Source organism: Seriola lalandi, unplaced genomic scaffold (genome assembly GCF_002814215.2).
Source record: "Seriola lalandi dorsalis isolate HSWRI2012SDOR001 ecotype SW California unplaced genomic scaffold, Sedor1 jcf7180002054614, whole genome shotgun sequence".
In the NCBI taxonomy this organism is placed as follows: Eukaryota; Metazoa; Chordata; class Actinopteri; order Carangiformes; family Carangidae; genus Seriola; species Seriola lalandi.
In genome coordinates, this window is record NW_019525167.1 from 144,155 (window position 1) to 161,340 (window position 17,186).

At 41.7% G+C, this 17,186-nt stretch overlaps 1 protein-coding gene across 5 annotated transcripts in view; it reads right to left on the reverse strand.

Moving 5' to 3' along the window:
• cadps2 (Ca++-dependent secretion activator 2) overlaps positions 1-17,186 on the reverse strand; it is a 179,678-nt gene that overhangs the window by 90,037 nt on the left and 72,455 nt on the right. For all 5 annotated transcript variants that reach the window (XM_087177619.1, XM_023419961.2, XM_087177620.1 and 2 more), the window contains exons 4-8: positions 12,957-13,037; positions 11,783-12,016; positions 11,146-11,267; positions 4,151-4,262; positions 1,872-2,011 (exon numbers count right to left, since the gene is read on the reverse strand). In XM_087177619.1, the coding sequence (XP_087033745.1) occupies positions 1,872-2,011; positions 4,151-4,262; positions 11,146-11,267; positions 11,783-12,016; positions 12,957-13,037 (689 nt within the window). The remainder of the gene's footprint in view (positions 1-1,871; positions 2,012-4,150; positions 4,263-11,145; positions 11,268-11,782; positions 12,017-12,956; positions 13,038-17,186) is intronic.

Here is a 17,186-nt window from a genome sequence, read left to right on the forward strand (position 1 = left end):
TTCTTTTTTTTTAATTGCAGTGTTTTGTTTTAGGTCCCAATGTGTCTTATTGATGATTGTATCAACCACCTTTTGGTATTTGCTTTTATGCAAATAGAAATCATTTGTTAACACACCATCAAAACAATGGAGAAAAACTTTAATTATAAAATCTGTCATTTTATGAGGATTAAAACAGTAAAACAGTTCTGGAGCGTCTCTTAATATCTGAGCATCAAATGTTTCTGTGACTGCAGCTTTAAACTGTGTTCGTGTGTGTGTGTGTGTGTGTGTGTGTGTGTGTGTGTGTGTGTGTGTGTGGGTTCAAGTGTTGAAATATTCAAAAGAACAACGGAGAAACACACACTGCTGTGGTGTTAAATCAAATGAAGGATTATGATTTTACTGCCACCTTCTGGCTGAAAACGAGAACTTAACCACACACAAACATCCTCAGCTAGTTTAACATGTTTATGGAGTTTTGCTTAAATCTGAAAGATTAATGAATTTTTATTGAATAAAATTTAAATCTTTCAAAAGTAAATTTAACTTTAATTTTAATCCGTCTAATTCAAGAATTGCAAATGCAATACACAAGCAAAACTAAGGAGGAACAACACAAGAATAAAAAAAATCAGATGTTAAACAGTTTAATTGCAGACTGACTCTTTCTATAACAAAGTATTTTTGAAGTTTGAGGCTGAAACGTGACGGGAAACTGAGGGAAATCTCTTGATGGATGATGGACATGTTTGGTCTTTAGCAAAAACCAGGAGATAATTTTAAATTTTCTAAAACTATGAAAAAACCAATATAACTTTAAAATCTATGAATCTTCAAGAAACAAACTTTTCAGTGTTGATTTTAAATAATGTTCATTTTAAATGTCAAAACATCACGAGTGAATTTCTAAAGAACATCATTTGTATTAACTGTACTACAGTTAATCCTAAGTGTGAGTTCAGGGATTTTATAGTGTAAATAAACACCATCACGTCTGCGTGTCAGGATCCGTTTGACATGAACATGTGTTCGGATCAAACAACGAGCTGTTATCGTCTCATGATCAGGTGACCACATCCTCAGACTGTTTCTACTTCCTGTATTTGACCAGTAGGTGGAGCTGTCCACCTGCTCATGCTTTAAACAGATACTGTCAGTGTTCCTGCATTTCCTCTTTCTTCCCTTGTGTTTCTTGTTTGTCTGTTTTTTTTTCTCTCTCTCTCTCTGTGTGTGTGTGTGTGTGTGTGTGTGTGTGTGTGCGTGTGCGGGGTCCTGGTCCTGTTACCTGTCCTGCTGCCTCCTTCGTTCTCAACCACTGATTCTGACCCTAACCACATAAACAACCTCTTTTCTACTGCGAACCTGTCTGTGTCTGATTACAACTGCTCGGTGCAGAATTTAACACACACTGGAATAAAACATCCTGCATATGGTATTATCATTTTCGGCATTCTCAAGGTTTTTGTTAATAATTTTGGGAGGAAACTGATATGTTAGGTTTTACTTCTCTATTTGACACATGAATGAAAACTGACTCAGATGTGGAAGCTGGTTCAAAACCTGCAGGTGTTCTGGGGGTGAGTGGTTAATATAACTGCAAAGTCTCATATCCGATTACGACCAAGGACGTGCTGCATGTCACACCCCTCCTCTCTCTCCCTGCCTTTCCTGTCTATAACTTCACTTCCACTTCCACATCTTTCATAGATAATCAGTTTGCCTCTTTCCTTCAGCTCCGAACCAAATATTACTTTTGACTGCCACCTTCAACTCAGGCACAAAAAAATGTTTTTGAAGATATGGAAGCTGTTTTTGACACCATGTATAACACATGAGCTCTGTGGCTAAAGTATAGCCTTTCAAAACCGGAGAGGCAGCAGCACACTCACCCGCTGTGCTTCATGTTGGGGGGTTTGTCCATGCGGACCGCCAGCTTGATCTTCAGCTCAGTGTCCTGGCTGCTCTTGGGGACGACCATCCGGTGGAACTCGGCCTGCTTTGGTCCGTTGGTGGTTGGGTTCAGGACCACCTGAGGAGCAGAGGGGGGCGGGACACACAGTGACATGCTCATGAAACCAACCAATAACATCAACTAAATCATTATCAGTCTTCTGTCTTGCCCTGTAGTTGGTGACAGTAGCTCCATCTTAGCTCCATCTTTTCAGAACAATTCTATATAAAACATATCAGTTATTAAAATGATCTCCCCTATGTCTCTGTGGGGCTTCTCATGCCGTGTCTCCCTCACCCTCAGACGGGGCACAACACCAGTCCACTGTGTGTCTCTGCTGCAGATCCTCCAGACAAATCTTTACACCATCTTCAAAGCGTTTTAGTTGCAGGCGTGCACCGATCACATCTGCTTCATCAGCATCAGAGTGGGTTTAAGTGGACGTGGCAGATTCATATTATATACAGTTTGTTTCTCAATATAAAATTTAGTGTGGCTGCTATTAGTTCCACTCCCTAAGCCATAACCAGTCACTGCACAGCACCGCCTGAACTCATGTTACCTTAGATTAAAAAAGGATTCACAAGGTGAAGTAGTGAGGTTCTCCCTCCACTCACATGCTCAAACCAGTGATCAGCTGGTTCTGGTGCACTGTCACCTTCACATGCGCATTCATGAAATCAAAAACAAAAGTGAACAGCAGCTCTGATCCCTGCAAGAGTCAATTAACCAGCAACCGCAGCTCATTTTCTTCACTGTGTCTGCACCTCAATCAGGTTCAAGCATCATGAAGGACACCTGAACCTACAGCTCCCAGACAGACTTCCAGACTGTCCAATCAGAGTCTGTCAGTGATTAAAGTGTCTAAAACTTTAGTGACAGTTGAAGCTGATTTTATATTTCATGAACTGCTGTAATTTGTCTGTAAAGATTCTCAATCATCCAGATGATGGTGCATCTGGAAGTACAACTACCTTCAGTCTTATTTTACTGTGTGCCGATCACCTTCAGCTGTATCTGAGATAGAAACACAACATTTCCTGATGGTTAACATTAAAGGTTCTCCACTGGCAGGCTTTTATTGCGTTTGTGTATTGACTGACTGGAATTGCAGTTTCTTTATCCCACAGCGAGTGAAGTCATATAAAGATGTCATGAGAGTTGTTTATTTGTTAATTAATCGGCCGCTGAAAAAAGTCCCCAACACTAACGAGTTCCTCCTGATGACTAATATTTGCTAAAATCCACAGTGACCAGCTGCTGTAGGAAATTAATGAACCCAAAATAATCAAACTATATATTTGTGAGCTGTGATTAAAGATTTCTATCTTCAGTTGCTGAGCGCCACAGACAGAGCGGGGGGAGTCAGGAACTAGCATGAGACTAACTAACACCTTGTTGGGATTTGGGACTTTGTACCAGACAGTGAAGAAGCTTCTGGATGAGGGTGAAATGTGCTCATGAATATAAAGTGAGTCCTGTTGCCTTTGACTTAGCATTGCATGCCAATAAAAACAGCCAGGGAGAGTCGACTGTTCTGTGATCTGTTAACAGCATTTTACTGTGAACAGCCTTTGAAATAAATCCACATCTGAAGTGTGAATTTACTGTCTTTCATGTTGCAATTAGCACAGTATCTATTTTCAGCAGGGGTCACACAAAGTAAAACGTTTCTGTTGTCTGTGGTCACATAATAGAGACGCATGATGATTCACAGGAACTGGGAGAGAGTCACAAAATCTGGTTACCAGTTAAAGCTCTGAACCAGACTCTGGATGCCTGGGTCATCTGAAAACTTAATTTCATATGAAAAGGCAGAATTCATGGTAAAAATGTCTTTTACACACTAACATAATCCAAGACGTCTCTAAAAGGACACATTCTTTTAAAATTTAAAACCAACCCATCCCCTCCTCCCCCCTCACATGCTGTGGTGTTGATACTGATGCTGACTGATTTGCTGCCGTCAGAATCAACAGGATGTGAAAGTGATGAGATCTGACTGTCACCAGTCGGCTTCTGATACCAGGAAACATGGAGGTCCACGATGATGTTTGTCTGGCTTTAAAAATATGACCCTGTCAATTCAGTAGTTCAAAGGCTAATTAGTTCATTTTCCAGGGAGACAGTTGAGTTCATTTTCTCTTTAGCTCAACAGAGATCAAACAAAGTGAGGTGATCAAACTGATAAATAAAGTGCAGTGCAGGTGGACTCACCCGGCCCAGCTCCTTGTCCTCCAGAGCCAGGACCCCTGTGCTCTCTGTGAACAGCTTTACTTTGACCGAGGGCAGAGGGTGAGTCGTGGTGAAGTCTCCCTGAGTCCCCCACCTGAAGGAAAAACAAACAGACTCACAATTAGGATTTTTTCACTTGGCCCAGTTTCACCTGCAGCAGCTGGGCTGTGCCAAGATCTGACCCAACATTTCCTGCCGCTGTTGCTTAACCTTAAAAACCAGTATGAGGCTTTTACTGTGAAGCAGCTTATAGAAACGTCGCATTTTTGAAGCCAAGGTTAGCTGAGATTCGTTAACTGGTCCACACAATAAGATATGAACATATTCTGTAGTATTTGGTCAGCAAGTCAATTTCTAACATTCAGGGTTCCCACTCTTTTTTAAAGATCATTTTCAGTGATGATCGAGCTCATATGATGACAGGAATCACACCATACACCAATATGTTCCTATTTGCAGAAATAAGAGCAGTCTATACTCGACTTTATAAAATCTTGCTTATCCTGATTGCTGCAATCCTGCTTGATCGCAGGAATTCCATAAGTAAAATCTTCTTATTATCATCATTATTAATATATAACCTCTTTATGAATTATATTAACCATTGCTGCTTGAACATTAATAACACAATAATAGCCTACAAATTTCCCTACAGAAAAGTCTAGACTGAACGTGCAGTTAAATGTGCGATTCAATGTTGAATTAGTAGATTATTTACTGTTGCTGGGTATTACCAGTTTACTCCCTTACTAGTTACAGGAAGTAAAATCTTTAACGAGGTTAATCACACCCACTGTGAGCTACCGCTACAACAGTAAAACATGTCACGTCATATTATGGTCTGTTTTACCTGAGCAACGCAATATTGGGTTTGAAGTGACGCTAGCAAAGATGCTAGCAAAGTAAAAAGTGCCGTTAGCCGTTAGCAAGTATTCAGCCGGTGTTTGGCTAACATACAGTTTGACTTCCATTTGTTGTATTGAACCCGGCTTCACATTTATTATTAACTCTCAGCAATGAACCAACTCACATTTAACCAATTTGCTCCGCCAGATTTGAATCACAAACCTTTAAACTTTAGCTACAAGCTAGCAAACAACTGAACGAAACATGCTAAACCGTTGCGACCGTTTATCTATAAACTTGATGTAAACTGCCACAGTTAGCAGCCAACAGTGACGTATGTACATTAAAAAGGATAACGTAACTTACATTCCTCAGAGCACGCGAGCATGCGCTGAAGTATCCATCCACTTCTGACTACCATACATAATTTAATTCAAATGATATTTCTGGAAACTTATTTATCTTCGTTGTGCAAAGTTTGTTACAATCCAAGACAGGTAACGACCGTTAATGTAACGCTAATTAACGGTTAACAGACTTCCTGTGAAACGGAGTGATACATGTAGTTAAAAGTCCACACACGCCTCTTGTCCAATCAAATTACTTGGTCAGAACTAACTGTTGTATAAGGTATAAAACATGGAGGGTGTCAGAATATCAATCACAAAATCCATTTATGAATAAAAATAGAATCCTGCTTCATTTAGTATCTATACAAGCCAGCTACACACAGTTTTAGGCTTTAATAAGTTTTTTTTTTGCTAGAGATGGTGTTTGTTGATTGTTCCAGCACAAACAGCATCTGTCGAGCTCGACTGAATCTCAGGTGATATTTTGCAGATTTTAAATCTCACAGGGAGAGATGAGCTCGTGAGATGCGCTCAAGCTTTATGAGGATACAGTTTGTTCCCTAAAGCCTCATGAGAAACAGAGTCTGTTTCTGTTTTCAAAAGCACAAACAGAGCCCCAAGTGTAGCTACTGCAAAGAAAAGAATATAATGCACATCTAGAAACAGGCGTTTTCATTTTTAATCGCAGTTGCTGCAAAGATCACAGCAACAAGAGGTCACCCTGCTCATTTTGCTGTTTCCTATAATAACATCACATCAGGTCTTAGTCACAGATCCAGAGGCGATAAACAGTCCCATCAGTGGCAGCTGTTATCAAGAATCACTTATTGTTCATCTCACAGAAAGTCTAATGGTGCGGAGTGAGCCCTCTGTTCAGGATGATGGGGACACGGCCATTATACGCACCGAGAGCCGCGCTCCTGTGATTACACGCCTTTATGTCAAAACTGTCAGTTTACGTGTGCAAGAGTGTGCGTCTGTGAGTGTGTATATGTGTGTGGTGCACACAGATGACAAGGGGTGACCCCTTCACTTGTTGAGGGCGAGAAGCAAAGTCGAGCTCCATATTCAGTTTGCCCAGTTTCCAAGGCAACATTGTGCTGAAAGGTGTGTTTGCTTCACACACACACACACACACACACACACACACACACACACACACACACACACACACAGTATTTTTAAAGTAATCAGACATCAGATACAAAAGCCTGAGGAGACACTGATACAAACAGCTCATGTTTTAACTGACCTGAGATCAGTGTTTTAACGTGAGTGATAACATGATGATGGTTTTATTGTGAGACATTGAATAATAAAAATAACAAAACCAGACAATTTCATGGTGAAATCTCAGCTGTTAATTGTGTTCATTAATAATATTAAAGGTGCACTTTGCATTCCTGCATGGTTTCAGCGCGATTTTATTTTTGTCTCAAATCATAGGCATCTCCCCTTGATCCGCTAGCTGCCCGACCCCTGAATACACTGTGAAAAAGCACGGTCTCTGGAGACAGCACAGGCGTCACAAACGGCAAACAAACACTAGGGGCACAGGCTGTGCCCCAAAACGCGCCGTGAACTAGGTTTAACAACTCAACGATATATTTGGGGAAATGGTCGAAGCACGGACACGACCAAAGAAAAGACGCTCGGATGAATATATGGCGAGGAGGAGAGAAATGGAGAAGGAGCGAACGAAGACCTGCATTTATATTGGGAAATCGATTCAAAGGTGGGGAGAACTCCGCCGGCAGAAGGGCTTCCAGTCTGATGTAAACATGGGGGGTGGGGTGGGGCTTGCTCTGTTTTGTTTGGTATTTACTTCGAACGTCAACAGAAGTGACGTCATGCAGGAATGCATAGTGCACCTTTGACTAAAAACTTGACAACAGAGCAAAAGTAAAAACAGGTGAGAGGCTCAGGAGACACCACAACAGCAATATAATCACAGAAAGCCGGACAGTAAGACCAACAGACTGTAAATAAATATGGCCCTCAGGTTTCTGAAGAGCGGTTTTGAAGCTCAGAGTGAGCTGCTCCACCGTCATCATCTTGGCACTATCCGACTCCGCCTCCAATGCCCAGCTAATCCAAAAATGGTCAAAGAGGAGGGCCGAGGGTGGAGCCTAGACGTCAGTGAAATACGATTTGTGACAAGCACACACTCACCCACAGTCAGTCAAAGCCCCGCCCTCAATTATACATAATATTGATCCATGATCAATTGTAAACAGGTGAGTTATATAAACAGTTGTCATGAATTACTTAATTAAACCAAAACACTTTTTTGTACCAGACTGTAAACATGTTTATTTCTGCTGTAAAGTTGGACATTTTAACATGGGAGTCTATGGGGACTGACTCACTGTTGGAGCCAGACTCTAGTGGTCGTTAGAGGAACTGCAGTTTTTAGCACTTCAACGTTGGCTTCATGTTTCAGCCCCAGAGGTTGGCGCTTGGCACAGCCAGACAACAGCAGGTCAGACAGGAGGTAAAGTTAAAGAGGGAAGATGTAATATATACTTCAATATAAGTAAAAACAATTAGAGAGAGTAGATGCAGTAAGAAAAGAAAGCAATAAGAGGATAATAAAAAAGACGACATCACACTGATTCTGCTTTATCTCTCCCGGCTTGTCATTCTAAAGCCGAGGGCACCTTTAGATTTCAGCCTCGAGCCAGCTTGTATTCTGGACTAGTTGGTGGCGGGAGAGTGACTTTTGGTTTACGCCAGAGAGGAAGAGGAGGACTCCATCTTTCTAGAGGAAGATGCGTTAGTTTATGTGTTAAACCCTGAAGCTGGTGATACACAACCAAGACAATTACCAAACTTCATTTACCTGGAAAATATAAATCAATCCTGAACAGAAACAACTAAAGCCAACCTGAGAGGAATCTAAAGGAACTGATCAATCGTCCGGACTGTACATCATTTGTAGTAAACTTGCAGAAACAGTGGTGAGGTCTGTAAAGTGGATCACAGATGCTTGACATTCCACAATAATTAAGGGTATTACTAATGAAAAGGTCCTCAGTGATTAAGGCGCTGTTACGCTACAACCGCAGGAGTCATCAGAGCAATTGGACGCCGGTGTAATCACAGCTAATCATGTTGTCCGTGTAATTACAGTTAACTACGATGTCATTAAGAGCACGGGTGTGTTATTGAAGATGAGGGATGTGAAAGTGCTCTGCAGGCTAATTACGGTGAAGGTTACAGGAGCTACAGTAAAGCCAGTTCACGGCTCACAGGATCCCTGTTGACCAGCGAGGTCATCAGGTGATGGTGAGCTTTACTAATTGGCTCTGATTCTGGAAGACAGGGGCCCTTCAGAGGAAAAAGAAAAAAAAGCCTCTCCACCAGCAGCCGGAGCGTGTGAAAGGGCAGCATCATTACGGCGCAGACCCCCGCCGTCCGTCAGGCATCCAACCACCAACAACTGTCACCGAGAACTTTGAGCGCAGAGTGACAAGGCTGCGACGCCACGGCAAAGAAGAGCACACAGTTAACAGGTGGGAATGAAAGCTTTCTGCTGAACAGGAGCGAGATGGAGGAGAACCAGTCAGAATTAGTGGAATAATTTTATAATTCAGAGGCGATTCAGGAAAAACACGTTCCGATATTTTAGCTACTTCCGTTTTATTTACTTCCAATGTGTAAAACGTTTGATTTAAAGGTCCCATATTTTCCCATTGAACTATTGTGTTTTAATTGTTGAGCCATAAGAAGATATATAATTTGTGCCTTTTCACTTTCACATTTCTATGTCTTTTTGATTGTAAAGCAGGTCTAGGTTCTGTAAGTTTGTGACGTCACAACAAAGGAGTCACCGCTCTAAGCCACACCCCAAAACCCCGCCCACCTGGAGCCACCATCCAAACCTTGCAGGAGCTTCAGTCTCTCTACAAAGTCTCTCTACTCTTTAAAGCAGTGAAAGGCATCAGAGGTCTGACTGGGACTGAGAACTGAAATATAAGGACGGCTTTGAGCTCCCTCCAAAAAACCAGAATGTGTGTTTATGTTTTGTGTGTTGAGGAAAGACCGGCTCCCATCACTGTTACATAACAGCCTCCTCCTCTGGCTGCACCAGCCTTGACTGCAGGATGAGAAGCATGGCTCGGGGCGGGTTTGTGGAAGCTAAGGGTCAAACTCTTCCTCTGCTACATAAAATGTAGAGCTTAGTCTTCTTCTGTTTGCATTTCAAAGCTGTGGCTCTGCAGTGGTTCAGTGTCGGGGAACTGTGTTACGGAGGCATTTCACCGAGTCCTGTGTGTTCACTTCATCATCAAGAGCTCAGACGTTAATCCAATTAGGCGTCAAGAACAGACTGAAGCTTCCTGTGTAGTGAACATTAGCTCTGAAAAACAGTTTGTGTTTCCTCTGCACAAACACACCCCAGAGCTCCGTGTTACACTATCCATCAACAGTAACCTTTGTTAGGATCCCACCTGCTTCTACTTAATGACTCCTGCTCTTTAGATTTGTCTCTATGGGCTGGTCTCACACAGCAGCTGAGAAAATGTCGGTTCTGAGATGGTAACCGCCCTGGCTTGAACTGGGCCAATTCTTTGTTTGAAGTTGTCCTGATGGAAGGGTCCATGACGTGAATGCACATCTTTAAATATCTAATAACAACAATGAGGACTTCGTCTTGTAGCTGTGCTGTAAAACATCGTCATATTAAGCAATTTACCTGCTTAACGGTAAATTGAAATTGCGAACTTAAAAACAAGACATTAAAACACGTGGATATATACGCTCACATGAGGTGGTTTTTCAGACTATCCAACAAAGCAATATTTCGCAAAATTGAAACGGAAATGCTTTTTTTTTGGTATTCAAGACGAGGCAGACTCCGGAAAATTCCATCGTCACATTTATTTGGAAGGATATAGCGTGAGGAGAAAACCAGCTTTATTCACATTACATCACTCAATGGAAACACAGACCTTTTGCAATTGTGTATTGTTGGAAAAAAGAATTGTTTCTGCTTTGCACAAAACTGCGATGGAAACCCGGCTAGTATCTACAGCAAGACACTGAAAACTGTAAAACCATCTCAAAATAAGTTTTCAACCGGATGATGCAGCAAGGTGAGAAGTTGGATCATCAAAGTTGTCACAATTACAACAGTCAGCATCACCTAAGTCAGTAGAGTTCATCCTCTGGAAATCCTGAATGCAAGATATTTCAGTCTGGACCAAAGCGGTGGTTTGACCGACTGACCATTTGACATTACTAATTATTTCCTTACGAGGTGGAAACAAGATGCCACCATTTACTCAACCAGTTTAAACCAGATCTGTAAAACCTAAAGTGCAGAGTATTGAAAGTTGCCAGAAAATCTTAGCATCAGATATTTATTGATTTGAATCAGGAAACCTTTCTTACGTTTTCCAACATATATCAAATTTAGGTCCAAACTCTCCAGAGGAACCTTAAGAAATGTTATAAATGACAGTCACATAGAGGAGTTAAAATGCTCAACAGTACTGCATCTTTCTTTTAAGCACCACTCCACTCAAACATGTGTTGGGCTTTTTGTTACAACATGCGGCTGTTTGACCTTCACTGTGCAGAACGGTGAATGTACAGTTAAGGAATGAGTTTGACAGTGAAGGACGTTTTCACATTCATCTGCAGAAAATCTCTGTGCTCACTGAAAATCTCATTTGAGATGATTTTGTGACACCACAACTGGTCTGGAGGTCGATACGTGAAGATGAGTTAAACTCCTCTCTGAGATCAAACCGAAACACTGGAAGAAGAAGAACTCACTGTGGCCGGGCGGCTTCAGCTTGGTCCGTCTGCAGCTTCTCTCCTCCCTCCACCTCCATGGTGCAGTAAACGATCCGGTTTGGAGCGACAGACTTCAGACCCTGGACCTCCACGATCACGATCTGAAAACACCAGAGGACGTGACGGAATTCAGTCATATCAAACGATGATCAGTTATTTAACTGCTCCACCTCCACCACTGCAGTCTGTTTGAATAAAGCACTTTAGAAGTTCAAGCTGACAGCGGTGGATGAGCAGTAAATGCAGATCAAGCCTGTTTACCAGAGAAAGCAGGAACCAAACACATAAAACCCCATTACGTGTTTATGGATTTAAGCTGCAAGGTTTAACAAGTGGAAATCTTCAACCCCATCAGGATCTCCATCGGCTGTCTATGGGACGACGGCTCAATTATTTCGCTGCTGATTTCATTAAAACTGCAGTGATATATTATATTTTTGTGTTATTTTGCGATAAATTACTGGAATTGATAGGTTATTGAGAAACACACACACTTTGTTTGTACCTCTATCTTTGTGAGGACACACATAATGCATCCCCTACCTCACCATCATTCTGACCAATGTGCATCAGAAAGTGAGGTCTGGACAAAATGTCCTCACAAAGACAGCCATACCTCCAAAGTGAAGGACAGCACGACGTCAGACTTGGACAGGATGTCTCCCTCGTCTCCCATGTCCAGGAAGGAGTTGTTCATAGAGGAGCGTTTGAGCTTCTGCTTGAAGTCCGGACCTCCTTTGGACACGGGCAGACTCTCCAGGTTCGCCATCAGCAGGTTGACGGACGAACGCAGCTCCTCCACGTACAGAGCCTCCATGTCAGCGGAGACAAACTTTGGGTATCTCCTCTCCTGCGGGACACAGATTGAGTTAAGCGTCAACACAAAGGTTTCACATCAACATGCACGTCATTAAACAATTAGCTTCATTTTTTTTGGCCTTGAAACTATAAAAACAACAACAACAATTAAAATCAGCAGCTAACAGCTAATTAGGAGATAATTTGTTCGCTTTGTTATACCACCATGAAACTGTCTCCCAATAAAAACACTTCCTGTGACAACTGAGCAGGATTTTAATCAGTGATCTCGTTGATTCCTCTGAACCTGATTTGACTGTGAATATTGTACTTTTCTTCATAGGAGAGAAGAAACTTCAGTGGGAGTAATTAACAAGGTTGTGAGTTCACATTCAACAAGATGGATGTGCATCTGTTTTCACTCTCGAGGCTCGAGAAAATTAATTGATTGCAATTTGGATTTATTGGATTTTATTCAAATATAAAGTAAAAATACAAGGGAAATTCTTTTTTTTTGGTAACTTGGGGGCAGCAGCTAACACTAGAAATCAGCCAAACATCCAGCAGACAGAGAGCAACATGATGATCTCAAGTTGTGTTTTTCGTCCAGCTAATGAAGGTAAGTCCCATATTCAGTCTTCCTTTTTAGCTCTGGTTTGGTCTCCACCAACTCCTGTCTCTTGAGCTTCTAGATGTTCCACTTTCTGCACCAGCTCATCAACAACTGTCTGACTGCTGTTTGCAGCTGAGCAGGTGGTGGTTTGTCAAAACAGAGACTGAACCAGACGGTAAATGTGCTGTAACACCAACACTAGGAGCTAAAAGAGGGTCAAAGTTGGTGGTAACTCTCTGGGGGTTTAAACAATGAGTTGGAAGGACGGATATTTCTGTTTTCAGGGACGTGAACACACAAATCAAACGCCTATCTGTAATAAATAGTAAAATAAGAGCAGTAAAATAAAATATGTGTGTTTTGTGAGTGAGTTTCTCACCCTGGCGATCTTCTCGGCCAGTTGTAACCTGCCGTCCAGCTCTCTGCGGATCTGAGCCGCCTGCTCGTCCACGTTGTCCAGCTGAGAGGAAAAAAAAAATTTAAAAAGGGAAAAAAAAAAGATTTCATTAGGCAGCCAATCAGAAATATCCAAAATCAATAAATTCAAAAGGTGAAGTGGAGACACAGCAGGAGAGGACTCCTCTGAAGAAGCGGACGGTGTAGTGATTAACCAAACAGCAGCTGAGGTGGTAACAGATGACAGTGATTAGCCAATCAGGAGGGAGGGTCTCAGGTAAGAGGTTCAACCACTTCACCAGGAAGAGCCTCTCGACCAATTACGGAGGAGAGAACAACTTCAACCAGGGTTGTGTCCTGAAAGCTGCATCGTGTTTGTCTGCAGTCCCTCTAATGTCCACTAGATGCTGCTCCAACAACACCCGCACTGCACTGAAGAGAAGAGGAAAACCTTCTCTACTGTGTCTTTATGGCAGGAAGGATCTTACCTCGGGGTCACATGACATGCACATGGACTCCCATTTTTGAAATACACAGTTAAAATCAAACTCAAGTTTTGATCAAACCAGAGAAAATGTTGCTGGAATTATGTTAAATGACCCCTGAACTTCAGACATCTTGACAAAACAGCACAGATAGATACTTTCACTATAGTTTCAATGTCTAGGCTGAATCTGAATATAACACAGACATGAAAAAATAAAATATTATGTATTTTTAAACATTTTAGTAGCTGCATGATGAGACTTTTCTTGTCAAAATTTAATCAGAAATTAATTTATAATGAAAAGAAATCCAACAATCGAGTGGCCCGCTGAAGGCCATTATCCAAGGTAAACTCTGTAGAAAAAGATGGAGCTGGCAGTAGCAGTGTGCTTTCAAACTAAGCAGTGTTAGTTTCTGCTTCTTCTTCTACCCTGGACAAACCTCTTTTGCACTAATTTAGGTATTTCTGGCCCCAGTAACCGACAAACACCTTGACACGAGGTAAATCCACAGTATGTTTGGGTGAATTTTTCTCCTGTGGCCAAAACAACTTAAATCTAGGAAGCTTTCTGGGGTTCAGTTTCTAGTTTGAGGACACTTCACAGCACAACGACTGATGCACTCAACCACCTGAGCCACAGCTGCCAGCAGATATACGTAGGATTTGAAAACAGAGTTATAACTAAACGTACATAATCCTTTCCGCTCATGTGTCCTTGACTTGGTTTGTCAGTCTATGGATTATCAATACAAAAGACGAGAAAGGAAATTGGTGGAAAGTGAAGTGTCCCTGAGTCTTATAAAAACCCATCTCGCCTGTCATCGCTGCAGTTTCGCTAAGGCTGTTCTGTCTGAGAGCTTCACACCGAGCGGGAGATCATCCAATGAGTCGTCCGTTAAACTCGATGTCAGCGAGACTCAAAAGAGGAGATGAAAGCCGGGTGGAAATTGAACGACGTTTGCTTATTGGGCAGAAAACGGCACCTCATTTCACAAATGGGAGATTAAACAGCTCCGATGATGGAAACTGGCCTCAAGTCAAAGAGACAAGTGGAAAATTCAGAGGTGATAAGAGAGAGGAAAAGATAAGCCGTTTAATTTGAGCCTGTTTCAAAATGGAACCCCAGAGAATCAGTTAAAAATCAGCCCTCGGTGTCTCATTTACACTGATCCAAACTTCCTTTAGTCACACTGAGGGTGTAACCCAGTGCTGTCGCTGAGGAGCAAGTTCTGAACTCAAAATCAGACCCTGTGCTTCTACACCTGCTCCACCCGCAGCACTTTTAACACCTGTGAACGCATCATCAATGACATCATCTCTTCTCTCAGCTCGTAATATGATACACACATTTTTTTCTAGCAAAACTTCTTGTTCATTTACCTCGATTACGGTTAACGAACAATTAGATTCAGCGTTGTGAGTGTGTTCCAAGTTACAAAACAGAATCGGTCGCGTTGGTCACCGAAGTCGTTTTTCTGCTGTGTTTACATTCGACTTCTTTTTGTTTGGTGTCATCTTCTCTAAAGCCAAAATTTTGCTGCTCGGGTTGATGCTCAGTGTTTGCACTTGTGTCGTCCACATCTCCAGCTTTGCTTTGAGAGAACGGGGCCTGTTGGACGTCAGTTGGAGTGGAAGGACGTGACTGAACACGAGGTAGTATTCTTTTTAAGAGACAGTTCGTGAATGCACGCATTGGGGAAAGTATAAACTGAATTAACCGACGTGCCAAAGAGTAAGTCGGTGAGACGTTCTAAATGTCTTTTTAAAGTTAACTGCCCAGCTTTGAAGGTTGTCACATGCAGATGTAGAAGACTTTTAATTAATTCGACTCTAAAACTGGTCAAATTCTGTAAAATTAGGGGCTACGAGATTCTCACAGATTCATATCTGACGAGATTTGATAACTGGCTCTACAGGCAATTTCAGTCTGTACCAAAAAAGTATTTAAGTTTGATATCCAGCATTTTCAAGGATCATATCTACATGTTCAAATACAGTCATCTAAAGAATTTTCTGTAATTTCAGACCTTAATTCAGTGTTTCTTGGTAGCAACAACCAGCTTTGTTGTGACATTACAGCTGAACCACTATTATTGATTTAAAAACAGAGCTCTTTGCTGTATCTCTACAACAAAGAGCTCTAACAGTGTTGAAATGCTCGGAGCTGAACTTCGAAGACAGAGTATTCTGCAGATTCATCCCTGAACCTCTCAGATACCCGTCCTGGACTGATCAGACTGATCAGATCTGTCAGATCTGTCGGCAGCTCGCGGCTTGTTCTTACCAACAGACCCTCGGCTGAAAGAACTGTTGAAAAAGAAGCCGACCTTGTCTGGTCCTTCACCCGCTTGGTAAACTGACTCGTACTGACTTATCAACTGCAGCCTCCTTTCTGTTTCTGTTTGTAGTTTCTGATCCGAATCTTTGGAGTTGTTTGAAATTGTATTTCAGGGTGTAAGGGAGGAGAAAACAACAATCCTACAAGTCTTTGTTGACTCAAGTTCGGCCTTCAGGACGTGTCTGGTACAAACAGGAAATCTGCCAGTTTATAGGATCATTTTACTTGTTCTCTGGTTTTAAATATTTACCAAAAAATTATAATAAATACAGATTCACTGTACTCCAATAAAAAAAACATGGCCTCTGCTGTTTTTATAATTCATGTTAATACTATTTATTTTGTCTCATCTTTTATTTTTATCCTGATCGTTTGTGCCACCAAGGAAATGCACCAAATTTCGTTGCATAGCTGTGCAATCACAAGTGTCGGCCTCACGGTGGCGCTTTAGGAAAAACAAGAGGATCACAAAGGTCTTTAGGATTCATCATCCGTGAGTCCGGTCCCTGCTCTCCCGGTCCTGTTCGGTTCACCCAGCCCAGCGGTAACAGTGGGCGCGAGGACATCGAGTCATACCAGTGTCTTCTTCTTTTTTTTAAAAATAAAATTACATGTTTTGACACAATTATCTGAATAAGATTTTCTTATGAAACACAAAAAGTAGTTTGGGATATAATCTTCGAAGTTTACCACCTGAGAGCGAAGAATTAAAGCAGTTATTAAATAAAGAATTTGATTATTCAATAAAATAATACTGTTGCTGTCATCTCATGTCACCGCTTCCTGTCAGGTCTGACATCCGGCTGCACTAATTACTGAGAGATGGATATTTGCTCATGGATGAGTTGACAGGGGTTTTTCTATCCGGTCGACAGAGTTTATCAGAGACGTGGTCGTGTGGATCCGTGCGCAGACTGCCGAGCCTCTGACAGACACGTTTATTCATTCTGCCGCCGTCGCTGATGAGGCCCGTTGATCGCCGGCTCCTTATTAACTCCGCACTGTGAGCGAGGAGCATGAATGAATTATCAGACTGACGGGGGTCAAACTATCGTCACACGTCAGAAATTCTGATTGACGGAGGAACTTTTAAATATGATTTCATTGTTTACTCACTTTGTGTTTCCTAATGTAGAAACACTTCAGTGTTTAAGTGATGGTGAAGGTCAGGACGTGTTTATACTTTAATAATAAATAATATAAATACACTGGAAACTGCTTATAGTGAAGTCTGACTGGGTTAAATTGATCACTGTAAGCAGATGATTATTAGAAGTGATTTGTTTTCTTTTTCTTTTAATTCTCTGAGCATGTCCATAACAGCAGGTGTCCATGACAGGTGCGCTCACACACTCACACACTCACAGTGAAGCTTATGTCGAGAGGGA